Consider the following 15,238-nt stretch of genomic DNA (forward strand, 5'->3'; position numbering starts at 1 on the left):
AGAGAGAGAGAGCGCACACGAGGGTGAGGAGGGACAGAGGAGGAGATAGAGGGAGAGAAGCAGACTCCTCCCTGAGCCCAGAGCCCTGTACAGGGCTTGATCTCACATTCCTGAGATCATGACCTGAGCCGAAACCAACAGTCAGACGTTTAACCAACTAAGCCACCCAGGTACCCCAGGCAGAAGTTATTTGTATGTAGAATTTTGGAATAGTTGTAATTTTGATAAGTTAATGGGGGGATTTCATATAGTTTATGGAATTCATCAATAAATCTATATCCTTGGGCTTCTGCAAATACAAATTCAGTTATTTAAAGAGGTATATTATATCTCAGAGGAATTTATGACGAATTTTTTTGTAGAATAAAAGTTCTCTCTACATTATATTCTTGCTATTGCTCTTCAAAAAATCAGAAAGTGACATTTCCTCCACTTTTTACAAGAGGACTACATTTAAAGAAAAACTTAGATCAGAGATTTTACGCTTATTGCATACTGCCACCCCAACAAACACTCACTATATATGAAACTGGAAAATTGTGCCTTTCTTTCCTATCATGAGAATACTTTTAAATGATTAGAATCAAATTGTTTCAAAAAAGGAGAATGGCAGATCAAATAAACGTAAAAGCTGGAACTATGAAACTCTTAATGAAAACGAGGGAAAATCCTTATGGAGGGGAGAAGAGAAGAAGTAAACACCCAGGGAGCAATGACAGACTTATGCATCTAGGCAGATGGTTCCATAGGCAGCTTCAAACAAAGGGTCCCCATCCCTGAAGTAGTCACACAAAGCAGAAAGGGCTAGATTTCAAGATGATGTGTAGGAAGAGACAGTGCTCCTAGACATCTGCACTCCAAATCACCACCCCCACTCTGAACCCAGAAATGTGGTACAATTTCTGAAGCAGGTAGAGGAGGAGATAAGGTTGTTTTTGTTCTAGTTGAATTCAGAAGGAGGGTGAGAATTTAGAGTCAAAATGAAATTGAGTTATACAACAAAGTAATATTTCTTGTACCCCTGTACTCTGTGGACTGTCATACTCATTATGCTTTCTAGCCATTCACTTATTCAACTAATACTTATTTTGTACCTACCATTGGCAAAGGGCTATGGGGGAGATAAAGCCACGGGTGATACATCTCTAACATATCTATTTGTAAAGTCAGCAAAGTGAACCCATGGCAGCTACAAGTCATGACAGAAAGTCTTCCTCTAAGTGACTGGCTGAGCTTGATAAAAGTGGGTGAGTCTAAAGCGTTGTATATTCTTGATGAGTTAAGAGGAAAGTCAGGAGTCATATCTGTGAATGAAGAAGTTTATGCATTTCTTATTTTTATCCAGGCCTGAATATTATAACATATTCTTTCATAAAGCATTCTCTGCTCATTCCAGCTGGCAATGTTCTTTTCCTTTTCTCAACCACTATGTTATGTTATCTATAGTTCTACCATGGCACTTACCACGTTTTACCTTGTATTATTAGCTTTTGTAGAAGTGTCTTATCTCCCCTTTGATGTCCCTGGAAGAAAGGTGTTTCAAAGCATTATCACAGTATCTTGTACATATTAAATGCATAGTAAATGCTCTGGGACAGTAGACAAGTAGTATCAATAATGGTTCTCAAAATATGGACTCCTTGCATCAGCTACTCTGGATGCCTGCTAAAATTCAGATTCCTGGGCCACGCACCAGCACTACTGAATCAGAATTTCTGGGTGCGACACCAGAAACTCAAATTTTAATGAGCTCTCTGCAGTTCAAGACCTATGGATTTCAAGATGTGACAGTTACAGTAAGATGTGAGATGATAAATAGGTTTCATCCTGACTGCTGACTCTGGTAGTGGGTGGAGCTGAATGGAATTCTGAGCCTGAGGCTAAATAGACCCTGGGAAACTGTGTCCTCTAAGAGTGATCCTCACCAAGTGAGGGATCGGGTGGAGAGAGTTTATGTACAGTGTATTCTGCATTTCTCATTATATTCATCTCAGGAATGGAGAAAGTGTATCATCCTTTTCAAAATAATCACAAGTCATCCTTGCAGAAATTTAATGTTAAGTTTTTTCCTAAAATTTTCATGGAAATTCCAGTAAATGGGGTTTTCAGTGTGGTATATACAAACCAAGAAAAAAAAATAACATTTTTTTGGGAAAATTTCATCCACCAAAGGCTTATTTTACTCAATGATATTAAACATTACCTAAATTTATGCAAATATTAACTATGAATATTAATTTTGTTTTAGTTACTACTAATAGGGTAAGGAAGAAACTTGGGCCTTCATTGTAGAATTTTTGTGTAGCACTTTTTCCCCCAGCCGAACCTTCTTTCTTTCTTCTTCTTCTTATATATACTATTTATAATTATCGAAGAGATTTGTAAAATATAGAGGAAAAAACACTCAGTAGAGCATCACCTTGCAATGACATCTGCTAAAAGTTTCTATGCACATACATAAAGTCTGTTTCAATATAATGTTGGGTGCAATGTTGAGGGCTAAACAGCTGTACAATTGTATAACTGAAGAGTTACATGCTTCTTGAAAGTCAGCCTCTTCGTCAGAACAGGGACAACAATTGCCATCTGGCCTCCAAATTGTGTAATTGTGTTCCTGGGCTTCAGTTTTCACCCTTAAAACTAATGACTGTCAAATCTGCAACTTCAGCCTTTTTCTTTCGTCCAGACTCAACCTTCCTACTATCTGCTATACTCCTTACCTAGATGTCCTACTGGCATCTTAACTCAGTTCAAAGAGCCACAAGATTGAAATATTTGCACTATCCTAGACTCCTTCCTCTGTCATTGCTTCAAATTGGTCCAATTGGCCACTAAATCCTGTAATTTTTAACTGCTAGTTGTTTCTCAAATATATCATGTCCTCTTCATTTCCACTTTAGCTGCTCCCATAACTCACTTCCTGGATTACTACAGTAACCTAAACTTGTTTCACTGCCTTCCAGCCTCCTCACTGCTACCTCAGGGCTTTTTCTAAAGACACTTTTTTTTGTAATTAAAAAAAAAAATGCTCTGCAGTGATTACTCCATTGCATTCACGTTAAAATACAAATCTCTTAGCTAGTCCTGATCAGACCTCTACCTTCCTCTTCAGTTTCATCACCCCAGCTAATTCCAAAAGCAAATCATTTGTCACGTAGCCTGACACTTAAAAGAACACACTGGTGTTAGACTACCTCAAATTGAACGCTGATTTGATCTCTTACGAGGTGTGTGAACTAGGGAAAATTAGTCGATCCTTGAAATAATAGAACCTACGTCACAGGGTTGTTGTGAGGATTAAATGAGCTAATATACACAAGTAGCGCATATCTTGTCTAGCGCATAATTTGTTAGCTGCTATTATTGTTATTATTATTATTGCTATTAGCAGCAGCAGCCGCCCTCCCAAACCACGAATCGGTACTGCTGGTTCTTCTGCCTGTACCACTCTTGTCTCCTTTCACCGTCTGGCTCTCTTCTGTCAAGATTCGGCTCAGGGGCCACAATTGCTAGCAAGTTTACCCTGCCCCATCCTCCCGTCTCATTTGTCTCTCCCCCCCCCCCCCCGTTTCCTTTGCAAACTTATTTTAACTATTGCTGGAGTCTATCACTAGACTGTGTTTCTAAAGGAAGGATGATGCTTTCATTTTTTTAAGGCACAACTTAAAGACAGGTGCATGACATTTTGTGGTTGAGTGCACGGAGAGCACTCTTGTATGATGAGATCCGCAGATCATACCGAAAGTCTCTTTCAGTCTAGTGGGATGATCTGCCCCAAACATGAGACAAAGTACTTCTCCAGCACTTCCATGGAGAGGGGGTTAAAACCTTAGCCACGAACCTCGAGGAAAAATGGGTTCCCTTTTGACCTTCCCACCCCAGGAAACTCGGTAGAAGACGTGAGTCTTCGACGCGCGAAGGAACACACGAACATCTGAGTCGCAACCCACGTCTGAGCTTGTGACTGCTACTCTTCTGCGCCTGCGCCGCTCCAGCCGGCGAGGGGTTCCTCAGTCGAGGGTGGAGCCAGGGGTCGCGTTTTAGGATTGGGCGGTGGGAGTCAAAACGGACGACGCGGAAATGACGCCAACGTGCGCAAGCGCCAGCGGCCCTGTCGCGCGGTGGCTGCTGGGTGCCGCACGCCTTTCCTTCCCTCAGTCTCCCCTCCCCTCCCCCCTCCCGTCCCCACCCCCTCGGCCGCTCCGCTCCCTGGCGTGACTCGGCACTGAGAGTCCCGGAGAAGACGCCGCGGTCGCCACCTCCTGTGTTCAGGCCTTGGCCTTTCTGAGCCTCTCCCCTTCCTCTCCCGGGTCTTCTCCTTCAGTTTTGAAGCCGGTGGCGTCGCGGCCGCCCTGCCGGGCTGAGAATGGTGGGAGTGAAGCCGGTCGGGAGCGACCCAGATTTCCAGCCGGAGCTGAGCGGCGCGGGCTCCAGACTCGCCGTGGTCAAGTTCACCATGCGAGGGTGAGGCCGGGCGCGAGCCCTGTGGGCCCTGTGTGTCCGTCCCTGCTTTCCCTTCACTTTTTCCGGGTCCCGACTCCCTTGCGGTCCCCTGCTCCGGAATGTCCGGCGTTGGCCGCAGCCCCAGACCGCTGCCCAGTTAGGCCTCAGCTCTTGGGTGTGAGCCTCCGTTTGTGCACAAGGGAGTCTCTGGAGGGCACGGAGGCCTGGCCATCCGCATTCCCTAGTCTAGGAGATCGCCTCCCGTCCCTTCTGAATCCTCGGACGAGCCCTGGACTTGGGGGTGGCCCACTTCTCTTCCTTCTAGTCTGTGGGAGTCTTCCTACAGCCGCCCCTGCTTTCGCCTGTCCCATTCGTTTCGGGGAGCCAGCTGTCATTTGCATTATAGAAATCCTATAATCTTAATTTACCGAACACTTCGGCTTTCTTCATTGCCTGCATTTAAAACCTTTAGAAAATTTAGATGGGTCTATCCAACTAATCCACGTAGTGTTTAGTTCCGAGGCTCATTTAATGCATTTTAAATTAATGTTGGGTCCGGGTGCTTTTTGATTTTCTTAATGGTTTTGTTATTCGTTTGGTTAGTAACTTTGTAACTTAGGCTCCCTCATGTTTGCGACTGCATCTGATCACAGAAATTAAGAGTGAGCATATATACAATGTAGATAATCTAAACATCTGGGTTTGGCCAAATAGACTCCATTTTTTACTTGATGGTTTAAGGGGACAGGGATCTTGAAAGATGCTTAACTGGCTTTGGTAAATCTCCACATAATTTATTGGTCGCAGAGCAGGTGGATTTTCTATTTTGAGTGTGCAGTGTACCTGTGTGAGAGTGACATGTTGGAACTAGGCCTTCAAAACCAAGATTTCAGCGACTGTATTTACTGACCTTCGCTTGTGTATGTCAATGCCTTCTAACTTAGAAGGATTAAAGGTCTGCATTTGATTTATCCTGATCCCTGGAGTTATTTACACTTAAACTAACCTGGAGAAATCTATAGGTATCACTATTTATGTAACACATTTAATTGTCCAGGTAACTATATAAACATGAGGCAGTATTTTGAATCAGGGTAAAAAGTGATTGATGGCTATTGAATATGATTCAATAAATGTTGAGTGTATAAGTGGTGGCATTAGGATTAGATAGTTTTAGTGCTTGGGGGATGCGGATAGAGATGAAAACAATTACTTATTCCTGCACCAATCTCTCTTACATAGAATCGAAAAGGAACAGTGAATTGGATTTTCTAGGTTGGCGTAGCCAGTTTGACACGTGGACTTTCACATTTACTAAATTGAAGAAGATAAAAATTTTATTATAAGGACATGTCTAAAGGGAATGTCAAAATTCTATAAATGTGCCCTCCCAGCTTTAGCAATTTTGTGTTGTCTGTATTTTTAATATGGAGGGATACCTGTACATTTGCTAAGTACCTAGGCCAAAGTTGGAATAGATGATTTTAACAATGAATCTCATTTTTATTTCACTTTTCTAATTCTAGCTTGTGGGAGTGTATAGATTTTCATCCCCCAATAAAATACTCTTTTTCCCTTACCATAGTAGAACAGATGACAGACAGTGATAAATAACTTATTAATTGAAGTGGGGAAACTTTGATATTAAGGAAACACTTCCATTAACAACGAGGCAACATTTAACTGTAAATAATTGCAGACATAGGTAAAGCACTGTGTTATTTACTTTTAAAAAGGTATTTGATGCAATGAAAATTTAATTTTTTTTGGAAAAAGTGCAAAGAAAATGAATTTAGAGAATTTTTAAGTTCAAAAGCATGTTTGTAGATAACATCTGTAAATCTGGTAAGATTATATTTGCCTTAAAGTTCTTTAACATTTTGGCCATTAGTATTCCTACACAAACTATGTCAGTGTGATCCCGCTGGGGTAACTGGGCATCAGTATTAGACCCTCAAACAACTATATCCAGTAGATCATGTAGGAAACCTCTTAGATCAAGTTAAGGTCTCATTTTAGGCCAAGAACATAGTTTTCTCCAGCAGCTGTTTCTTTTCCAACCCTCTTTGAGTGTGTTATTCCTCTTTCTCCACTTCAATGTTATACCTAACCTATTAATTTTAATAAAATGTTATGCAGATTGTCACTGTTCTGTTTAAGAATCTTCAGTGGCTCTCCAGTATTTTCAGTTTTGTTTTGTTTTGTTTTTTAATATGGAACGCTTCACAAATTTGCATGTCATCCTTGTACAGGGGCCATGCTAATCTCTGTATCGTTCCAGTTTTAGTAATATGTGCTGCCAAAGCGAGCACTCAGTAAAATATATGTAACATGAAATTTACCATTTTAGCCCTTTTTAAATGTATAATTCAGTGGCATTAAGTACATTCACAGTATTGTACCAACATCATCACTATTTCCTAGAATTTTTTTCATTATCTCAGATAAAAGCATTAACCAGTAACTACCCATTAAACAAAAACTCCCAATACCCCCCAGCCTCCCACTCCTGGTAACTTCTTTCTGTCTTGGTGAATTTGCCTATTCTTGATCCTCATGTAAGTGGAATTACATAATATTTGTCCTTCGTTTTCTGGCTTATTTCAGTTAGCATGTTTTCAAGGTTTATCCATGTTGCAGCATGTGTCAGAATTTCCTTTTTTAAGCTAAATAATACTTCATTGTATGTATACACCATATGTTGCTTATTCATCTATTGATGGACATTTGGGTTGTTTCCGCCTTTTGGCTATTGTAATATTGCTGTCAGCGTTGGTGTACAAGGATTTCTTTGAGTCCCTGCTTTCATTTCTTTCGGGTATATACCTGGGAGTGGAATGTGGTTGCACCATTTTGCACCAGCATTCCCACCAGCAGTGCAGGAGAGTTCTAATTTTCCACATACCTGCCAACCCTTTTTGTATTTTAATAGCCATCCTAAATGGGTGTGAAGTGGTCTGGTGGTTTTGGTTTGCATTTCCTTCATTTATCTTCCTTGGAGAAATGTCTCTTCAAGTCCTTAGCTCATTTTGAATGACTTTTTTTGTTACTGAGTTGTAGGAGTTCTTTATATATTTTGGGTATTCCTTATCTGATATATGAGTTATAAATGTTTTCTCCCATTGATTTCCTTTCACTTCCTTGATAGTGTACTTTGATGCGCAAGTCTTTAAATTTTGGTGAAGTCCGATTTATCTTTTGTTGCTTGTGCTTTTAGCGTCATATCCCAGAAATCATTGTCAAATCCAGTGTCATGAAAATTTAACCCCTATGTTTTCATTAAATAATTTTGTGATTTTAGTTTTCAAGTTTAGGTCTTTTGCCCATTTTGAGTTAATTTTTGTATATGGTGTAAAGGTCCACCTTCATTCTTTTGTATGTCGATACCCAGTTTTCCCAGCACCATTTGTTGAGAAAAGTGTCTTTTCCCCAGTGGATGGTCTCGGCACCCTTCTCCAGTATTTTTTTTTTTTTTAACAATTAAAACAGTCAACATTTACATATTATTTACTTTTGTAAGAGACTTGTTTAAACCTTTATATTGACTTATTCAATACTGAAAATAATCTTTGAAATTTTCCCCGTTTTACAAATGAGGTTGTTGAGTCACAGGTTAAATAACTTAAGGTCCCACTGCTGAATGCAGTTTGCATTCTAAAGTGCTGTCCTTGTTCTTCCCAGCTAAGTAGAAAGGAAATGCAAGTTCATCTCTGTATTGCACAGAGCTTGCATTTTAAAATAAATTTTGCCTTGAATTATTTAGTTACAGCTGCTTGCAAGCTAATCTTATGACGTAGGACAGTTCAGTTCACTCTCTCACATTCTTTTCCCTACCTGTAAAATGGGAATAATAACATGTAACCTAACAGTATTGTTTAGAGAGTGAAATTATTTATCAGAATTATATACTGTGGTAAGTTGTTTTTGTAACTGTTATTTCCAAACTGTTACGCATTTTAGATATACTCAAATACATTTAGTGATTATAAGCAGTGACAGTTTTGTTGTTATCACTGGTGGGTAAGCCTCAGTGCTGAAAGAATATACATTTTCTTCCCCGTAAAACTTAGTATGAGTGATTTTTTTAAATTGAAGTATACTTGGCATACAATATTTTATTAATTTCAGAGTACAACATAGTGATTTAAGTTATATACTTTACAAAATGCTCAGCATGAAAAGTATAGTTACCATCTTTCACCATATATAGTTATTACAGTATTATTGACCATATTGCGTATGCTGTACTTTTCATCCCCATGACTGTTTTTTTATAACTTGAAGTTTGTACCTCTTGGTCCCTTCACCAGTCCCCTCCCCTCCACCACCAGTTTGTTTTCTGTATGTGTGAGTCTGTTTCTGGTTTTTTCATTTGTGCATTTGTTTAGATTCCACGTGTAAGTGAAATTATATGGAGTATGAATGATTTTTATCTTGAATTTATGAATGTATCATTTTTATACGCGTATTTACCATATATTCAGTTTTGTTAAAGCAGTTCCTACTTTGTATCTGGTTAGGTGTTGCTGTTACCATCTGGAAAGAATGTTAGTGTATATTAGGATGTTGAGTTCTAATGGTTATGGTAGCTTGTCCAAATAGTACATCATACATATTTTTATATATACGATATTAATTATATGCTGCGCTATTGCTGCGGACTGAATTACAGAGATAGCAACCTCAGTAGTCCATAGGGACCAGGCAGATAATGAGAGAGGTAGGTAGCTTTAAGATAACTAGCGCATGGTGAGGCCTCAGAGAACATAGAGAACTTTTCTTAAAACTATATGTTTTAATTGAAGTATAACATGTATGCAAAAATGTACACAAATCATTTGTATATACTTTGATAAGTTTTTTTTTATTTTAGAGATTTTATTTATTTATTCGACAGAGATCGAGACAGCCAGTGAGAGAGGGAACACAAGCGGGGGGAGTGGGAGAGGAAGAAGCAGGCTTCCAGCAGACGAGCCTGATGTGGGGCTCGATCCCAGAACACTGGGATCATGCCCTGAGCCGAAGGCAGACGCTTAGCGACTGAGCCACCCAGGCGCCCCATACTTTGATAAGTTTTAACCAACAGGTAGATCAAGAATCTACCCCCCTCTTCTGCCGCTACACTTTCTTCTCCTCATTCTTGAATTCTAACACTACAGATTAATTTTGCCTGGATTTGAACGTCACAAAATGGTATCTATTTGGATTTTTTAAAAGAGCGTGTAAATAGTTTTAATCTTGGCAGTTAATTTAGAAATAACAAAAAGCAGTGTGTAGGCCTCTGTTTGGGGGTTTTTGGAATAGCTGTTAAGAGTTGGATTTTGTGATCAAATTCTAGCATTATACTTCATTGTTCTTGACTCTGAAATGAGGAATTGTAGGGCTTAAATGAATTTAAGGGTTTTGTAAATCGTATAACATACGGTAAATGCTCAATGAATGCTAACCATTTCGTGTTATTAATAGGACCAATTATGATTATGCCTGCCCTAATTAAAATATAATTAATCTAGACATTACCTACTTTAAAGTTGTGCCCTACAGAAAAATAGACTTTTAAAATGTCTCTTCAGAAAGCACATACCTTTTCCTTACCATTTATCAGCAATGTGTTTACACATGTTATTGCTCAAGGCAGAGCACTGACTACTTTAGCAAATAGTGAAGAGCGGCAAGTTCATAAAGTAGGATGTATTTATATTACGACTGTAAGCAAAAATCGTACTTATGAACCTGACTTGGTGCTTTCAAAGAAAGCTGATCTTGGATTGGATTAGGAGTTAATGTTCTGTTGTGGCCCTGCCATTGACTAGAGTGTCTGATCTCGGGCAGGTCATTTAACTTTTCTGCTCTTCAGTTCTTACTTATCCAATAATTGTGTTAGGTTAGGTCAGTTTTAAAGTTTTAGTTTTGTGGGTTTGGTTCTTTATGTATTGCAGAAAGCTAGAGAGTTGTCTGCTGTGTTCTTTTTCTCAAAAAGCATAAGTCAGAATCCTTCTCACATATCCATTTTATACATTAGATTTAATAGGTAACTTTTCTGTCAGAGAGGTTCGGAGGTAGAAAAAGAACTCTTTTTTTTTTTCTTTTTTAAACCTCTGGACTGGATGATCTCTGGTCACTTTTACAAGTTCAGAGGCTCTGTGACAGTATATTATTTAAGGGCTGTGAATCAAGGGTTGCACAAGAGAAAAATGTGATTCTGAAATTCAGGCATATTTGGGCCATAGTATTTTAAAGATTTATTTATTTATTTGAGGAGGGGGGTAGGGGGCAGAGGGTGAGGGAGAGAGAGTCTCAAGCAGACTCTGCGCTGAATGTGGAGACTGACGTGGGGCTCAGTCTGATGACCCTGAGATTATGACCTGAGCCAAAACCAAGAGTTGGACACTTAACTGACTGTGCCACCCAGGTGTCCCTGGGGCATAATACTTTAGATGTGAGAAAGGTGCTAGAGAATCTAGTTCCTTCTCATTTTATATGGAGAAATCAGGTGACTTGCTCATGAGCTCAGCTAATAATGGAAATTTAAGTTTATTCTTAAATGCTCACATTAAGCAGGCAAACATCTTAAAATAACTGATCAATTCATTTGAATGATTATAGTGTGAAAGTATGCTGCTGTGTTTATTTGTGCTTCTATGTTCTAGGACTTATTTTGATTTTTGACTAAAATTACAACCTGTGATGGCTAACTAAAATTAAACAGAGGATCTAGATAAGGGTAAAGTTTGAAAGGGAACAGTTGTCTTTTTTTTTTTTTTTAAAGATTTTATTTATTTATTCGACAGAGAGAGAGATAGCCAGCGAGAGAGGGAACACAAGCAGGGGGAGTGGGAGAGGAAGAAGCAGGCTCATAGTGGAGGAGCCTGATGTGGGGCTCGATCCCATAACGCCAGGATCACTCCCTGACCCAAAGGCAGACGCTTAACCGTTGTGCCACCCAGGCGCCCCAAGGGAACAGTTGTCTTAGTACAGTTATTTTAGCTACAAGAAATGTTTTCTTTAAACTGGTTAGCTTATACATGTCTGGCGAATAGAGTGATGATGGTCAGTATGATGTGGAAGTTGTGTTGGTTCGTATTCTATTTTTCCTAGGTAGTGAGGAACAGAAATAGAACTAGAACCTTTAGCAGGAAGGAGAAAAATCCTCAGCCAGATAGGCAAGCTCCCTTCCATGTTTGTTGTAAGAGAGTTACTACAGTTTAACACGAGCACTTGCACCCGGCGCTTGTTCCCTAGAGGGCCTCATTGTCGGGTTTGCACTTCCTCGCGCAGCCCCATGGCTCAGAGCTACGCTTGCACCTGGATTGTCACGGCACCTGAAATGGGCAAACTTCCATTGTTTTTATTCATTTTACATATTCCCTGAAGTAACCTCTAGGTCTGAGCCACCTGCCCGACTGTCCAAGTATTTCTTGAGTACGTTACTGTTTTTTCTTAGGGAAATTTTACAAAGTTGTATTAGTTTAAACGGTTTTCCTCAGTCCGATTTTTCCCATATGTCTTATTTTGAATGCATGCTTTTGTAGAAGGGAGGTTTTTTTCAGGAATGAGTATGTTGTGGTGTAGCATAAATAGCTGTGCTTCATTTGGGACACTTGTTTAAATGCAGTTAATGTTAAATTCTCTAGTCTCAAGTTATTTAATATTTTAAAATAAAGGTACCTGTTCATCCTAAAGAAAAAAAAAGAATACAGAAGTATGAATAATTTAAAAAGTCTCCCCTAAACTCTCTCCCTTTTCCAGTCCTACTTTGCAGAAGTAATTAACTGATTATTGTGTGACACACCTAATGTGTGTATGTATACACATCTTTATAACGTATAATAGAGAATTTTATTATGAGACTTGGTTTTCTTTTAAACAATACACATTTATAAATTATCCTTATCCCGTTATGAATGTGTCATAACATTTTAAACTATTTTTCTATTGATTGCCATTTAGATTGTTTCTAATTTTTTTACCGTTAATAAACATTGCATTGAACTTTGTTATACATATTGTGAAAATGAGTATTAAGGTAGGATGGATGTATAGAAATAAGATTGTTGAATTCATTGGTGTGTTCATTTAAAATTGACAGGTAATGATTAATGGCCCTTCAGGAAGGATCTAACGGTTGGTACTCCCATCCATAATGTTTAAGACTTACTGATAACTAGAAGTGTTTTGCTAAACTAAACATAGGTTTAGTGACTGTAAATGTTTGTTTCTTTATAATTTGGTCTCAGGACCTATTTGAGGATTGTTAGATCCAAAAATCTACTTTCAGAAGCACCAGGTTTAATATTAAAGAACTTAATTGCATATTATCTTAGCTTTTTTGGTGCGAGGCTTAAGGATGGCATGGGATGAATACACTGATTAAAATTTTAAGACTGGAGAGGCAATTGCAGCTTGAGGAAGAACATCTGTGAGTTTGAACATTTTGTGCTTCAGAATTTGCCTTTCCTTGTGCTCCTGTCTGCTATTGCCAAGGTTTTTCTCTAAATTTTTATTGAAATACAACATAATACACAATTATAAATGTATAGCTTAATTAATATTCATAAACTGAACATACATGCCCATGTAATCAGCTTCTGGACAAATAGAGCATAACTAAACTAGCCTTTTGAAGTCTCTCTCATGGCCCCATCCTGTCTTTAACTCTCAGAAAGGTTGATTTGTTTTGCCTGTATTTGAACTGTGCATAGATGGAATCATATAATGTACTACTTTTCTCAGTATTATTTGTGAGGTTAATCCATGTTTTCGCATGATGTTTTACATCAGTCATTTTCATTGTTGTATAGTATTCCACAGCATGAGTGCAATTAATTTATTCATTCTGTGTTGATAGGAATTTGAGTAGTCTCCACTTTTGGTTATTAGAAATATTACTACTACCAGTATTTTTTCAAATGCCCTAAGGCAAACATGTAGACATTTCTGTGTTTACATACTTCAGACATGCTCATCAGGTAGGCATAGATCTTTGTGTAGCAGATACTGCCAGTTTCTTTTCTCTACCCCTAAAGTGGTTATACCCCAAAGTTTGCACAGTCGCCAACAGTTCAGTTGCTCCACATTCTTTTTTTTTTTTTTTTTAAAGATTTTATTTATTTAGTTGACAGAGACAGGCAGCAAGAGAGGGAACACAAGCAGGGGGAGTGGGAGAGGAAGAAGCAGGCTCCCATCGGAGGAGCCTGATGTGGGGCTGGATCCCAGAACGCCAGGATCACGCCCTGAGCCGAAGGCAGACGCTTAACCGCTGTGCCACCCAGGCGCCCCCAGTTGCTCCACATTCTTGAGCTTTGTTATATGTATTGTGAAATGAGTGTTCTTGGTTATTCTTTTTTGTTTTAGCTATTTTGGTGGGACTAGTTTTAATTTGCATTTCCCTGGCTTCCCTAGTGACTAATGAAGTGAGGTAACTTTTCATATTTTTCGACTGTTAGGATAACCTTATTCATCATGTACCGGTTTAAGAGTTGACCCATTTTCCTTTTGGGTGTCGGTCTTGTTCTTGCTGATTTGTAGGAATTCTTTACATATTAGAAGTGTAAGCCTTTTGATATGTTTTACAGATTTTTTTTTTTTTTACCACTTTTGGGGGTCTTTTCATTCTCTACGTGGTATCTTATTAAACACAAAGGTCTTAATATTTTCCAGTTTATTAAGTATATTCCAGTATATCAGTTATTTCCTTTTTTCTTTGGTGTTTTTGTGTTTTAAGAAATCTTTGCTTACTCCAAAGTTTTGAAAGTAAACTTTGTATTTTTTCTTAAAATTGTTACTGTTTTACCTTTCACATTTAGATCTGTAATCCATCTGGAATTGGTTTTGTGTATGGTGTGGGGTATAGGGGCCAAGATTCACTTATCTTCCCATGTGAGTATCCAGTTGACATAGCACTGCTTATTGAAAAGACCATCGTTTCCCCACTGCTCTCCTGTGTCAAATGTTTGATAAATCAGGTTACTCTGTGTAGGATGGGTTTGTTTCTGGACCTGTTCTTTTACATTGGTCAGTTTGTTTATTCTTGTACCAGTACTGTACACTCTTAATTTATAAAGCTGTGTGATTGTTATTAATATTCAATAATGTAATTTTCTCAGCTTGGAACCTCAAAATGGCTTGGGTTATCTTTGGTATTTCCCTATAAATTTTATAATTTAAACTTATTAACTTCTGCAAGAAAACCTACTGGGATTTTACATTGACTCTAAAGATCAAATTTGGGAGAATCGATGTGTTGATACTGTTGAGTTTTCCAATTTATAAGCATTTATATATTCCTCCTTATATTGCCATCTTTAATTTCTCTTAATGAGAACAAAGCCAGAATACTTAACAGTATTAGACTTTAAAACTTAATATAAATCTGTAGTCATTAAGACAATGTGGTATTGATGCAAGTGCATCTAAATAATCTAGTGGAAAAGACTAGAAAGACTAAAGCTAGGATGATCATTTTGTTTAATTTCATATTTTAATTAACAAATTCTTTAGAGTATAAATATTGTTTTTGGTGGGGTTTTTTGTTTTTCTCTTTGTGTTTACCAAGCATGTATTTTACCTTTCTCATAGGTGTGGACCATGTTTAAGGATTGCCCCAGCCTTCAGTTCTATGAGTAATAAGTATCCACAGGCAGTTTTCTTGGAAGTTGATGTACATCAGTGTCAGGTAAGGGAAAGGAGACCTTTAAAAAAAAAATTACATTGGTTTGAAACTCAACATTGTTATCATCCTTCGTTTGTTTCTCTTTATGCACATAGTACTTCTTTGAAGGTGGGGAAATGTTAT

General features: G+C 38.4%; 1 protein-coding gene and 1 non-coding gene across 4 annotated transcripts in view; one reads left to right on the forward strand and one right to left on the reverse strand.

Annotated features, from left to right (window-relative positions):
• The first annotated feature begins 4,163 nt into the window (after positions 1-4,163).
• The window catches only part of TXNL1 (thioredoxin like 1), a 32,119-nt gene continuing 21,044 nt past the window's right edge, over positions 4,164-15,238 (forward strand). For all 3 annotated transcript variants that reach the window (XM_045790164.2, XM_045790165.2, XM_087869782.1), the window contains exons 1-2: positions 4,164-4,464; positions 15,022-15,118. In XM_045790164.2, the coding sequence (XP_045646120.1) occupies positions 4,367-4,464; positions 15,022-15,118 (195 nt within the window). In that variant the 5' untranslated portion in view covers positions 4,164-4,366. The remainder of the gene's footprint in view (positions 4,465-15,021; positions 15,119-15,238) is intronic.
• On the reverse strand, positions 6,651-6,755 carry LOC123787574 (U6 spliceosomal RNA). Its single transcript, XR_006778275.1, has one exon. It is a non-coding gene; the product is annotated as a U6 spliceosomal RNA (small nuclear RNA).

Source organism: Ursus americanus, chromosome 19 (assembly GCF_024610735.1).
Source record: "Ursus americanus isolate L20-20 chromosome 19, mUrsAme1.1.p, whole genome shotgun sequence".
NCBI lineage: Eukaryota > Metazoa > Chordata > Mammalia > Carnivora > Ursidae > Ursus > Ursus americanus.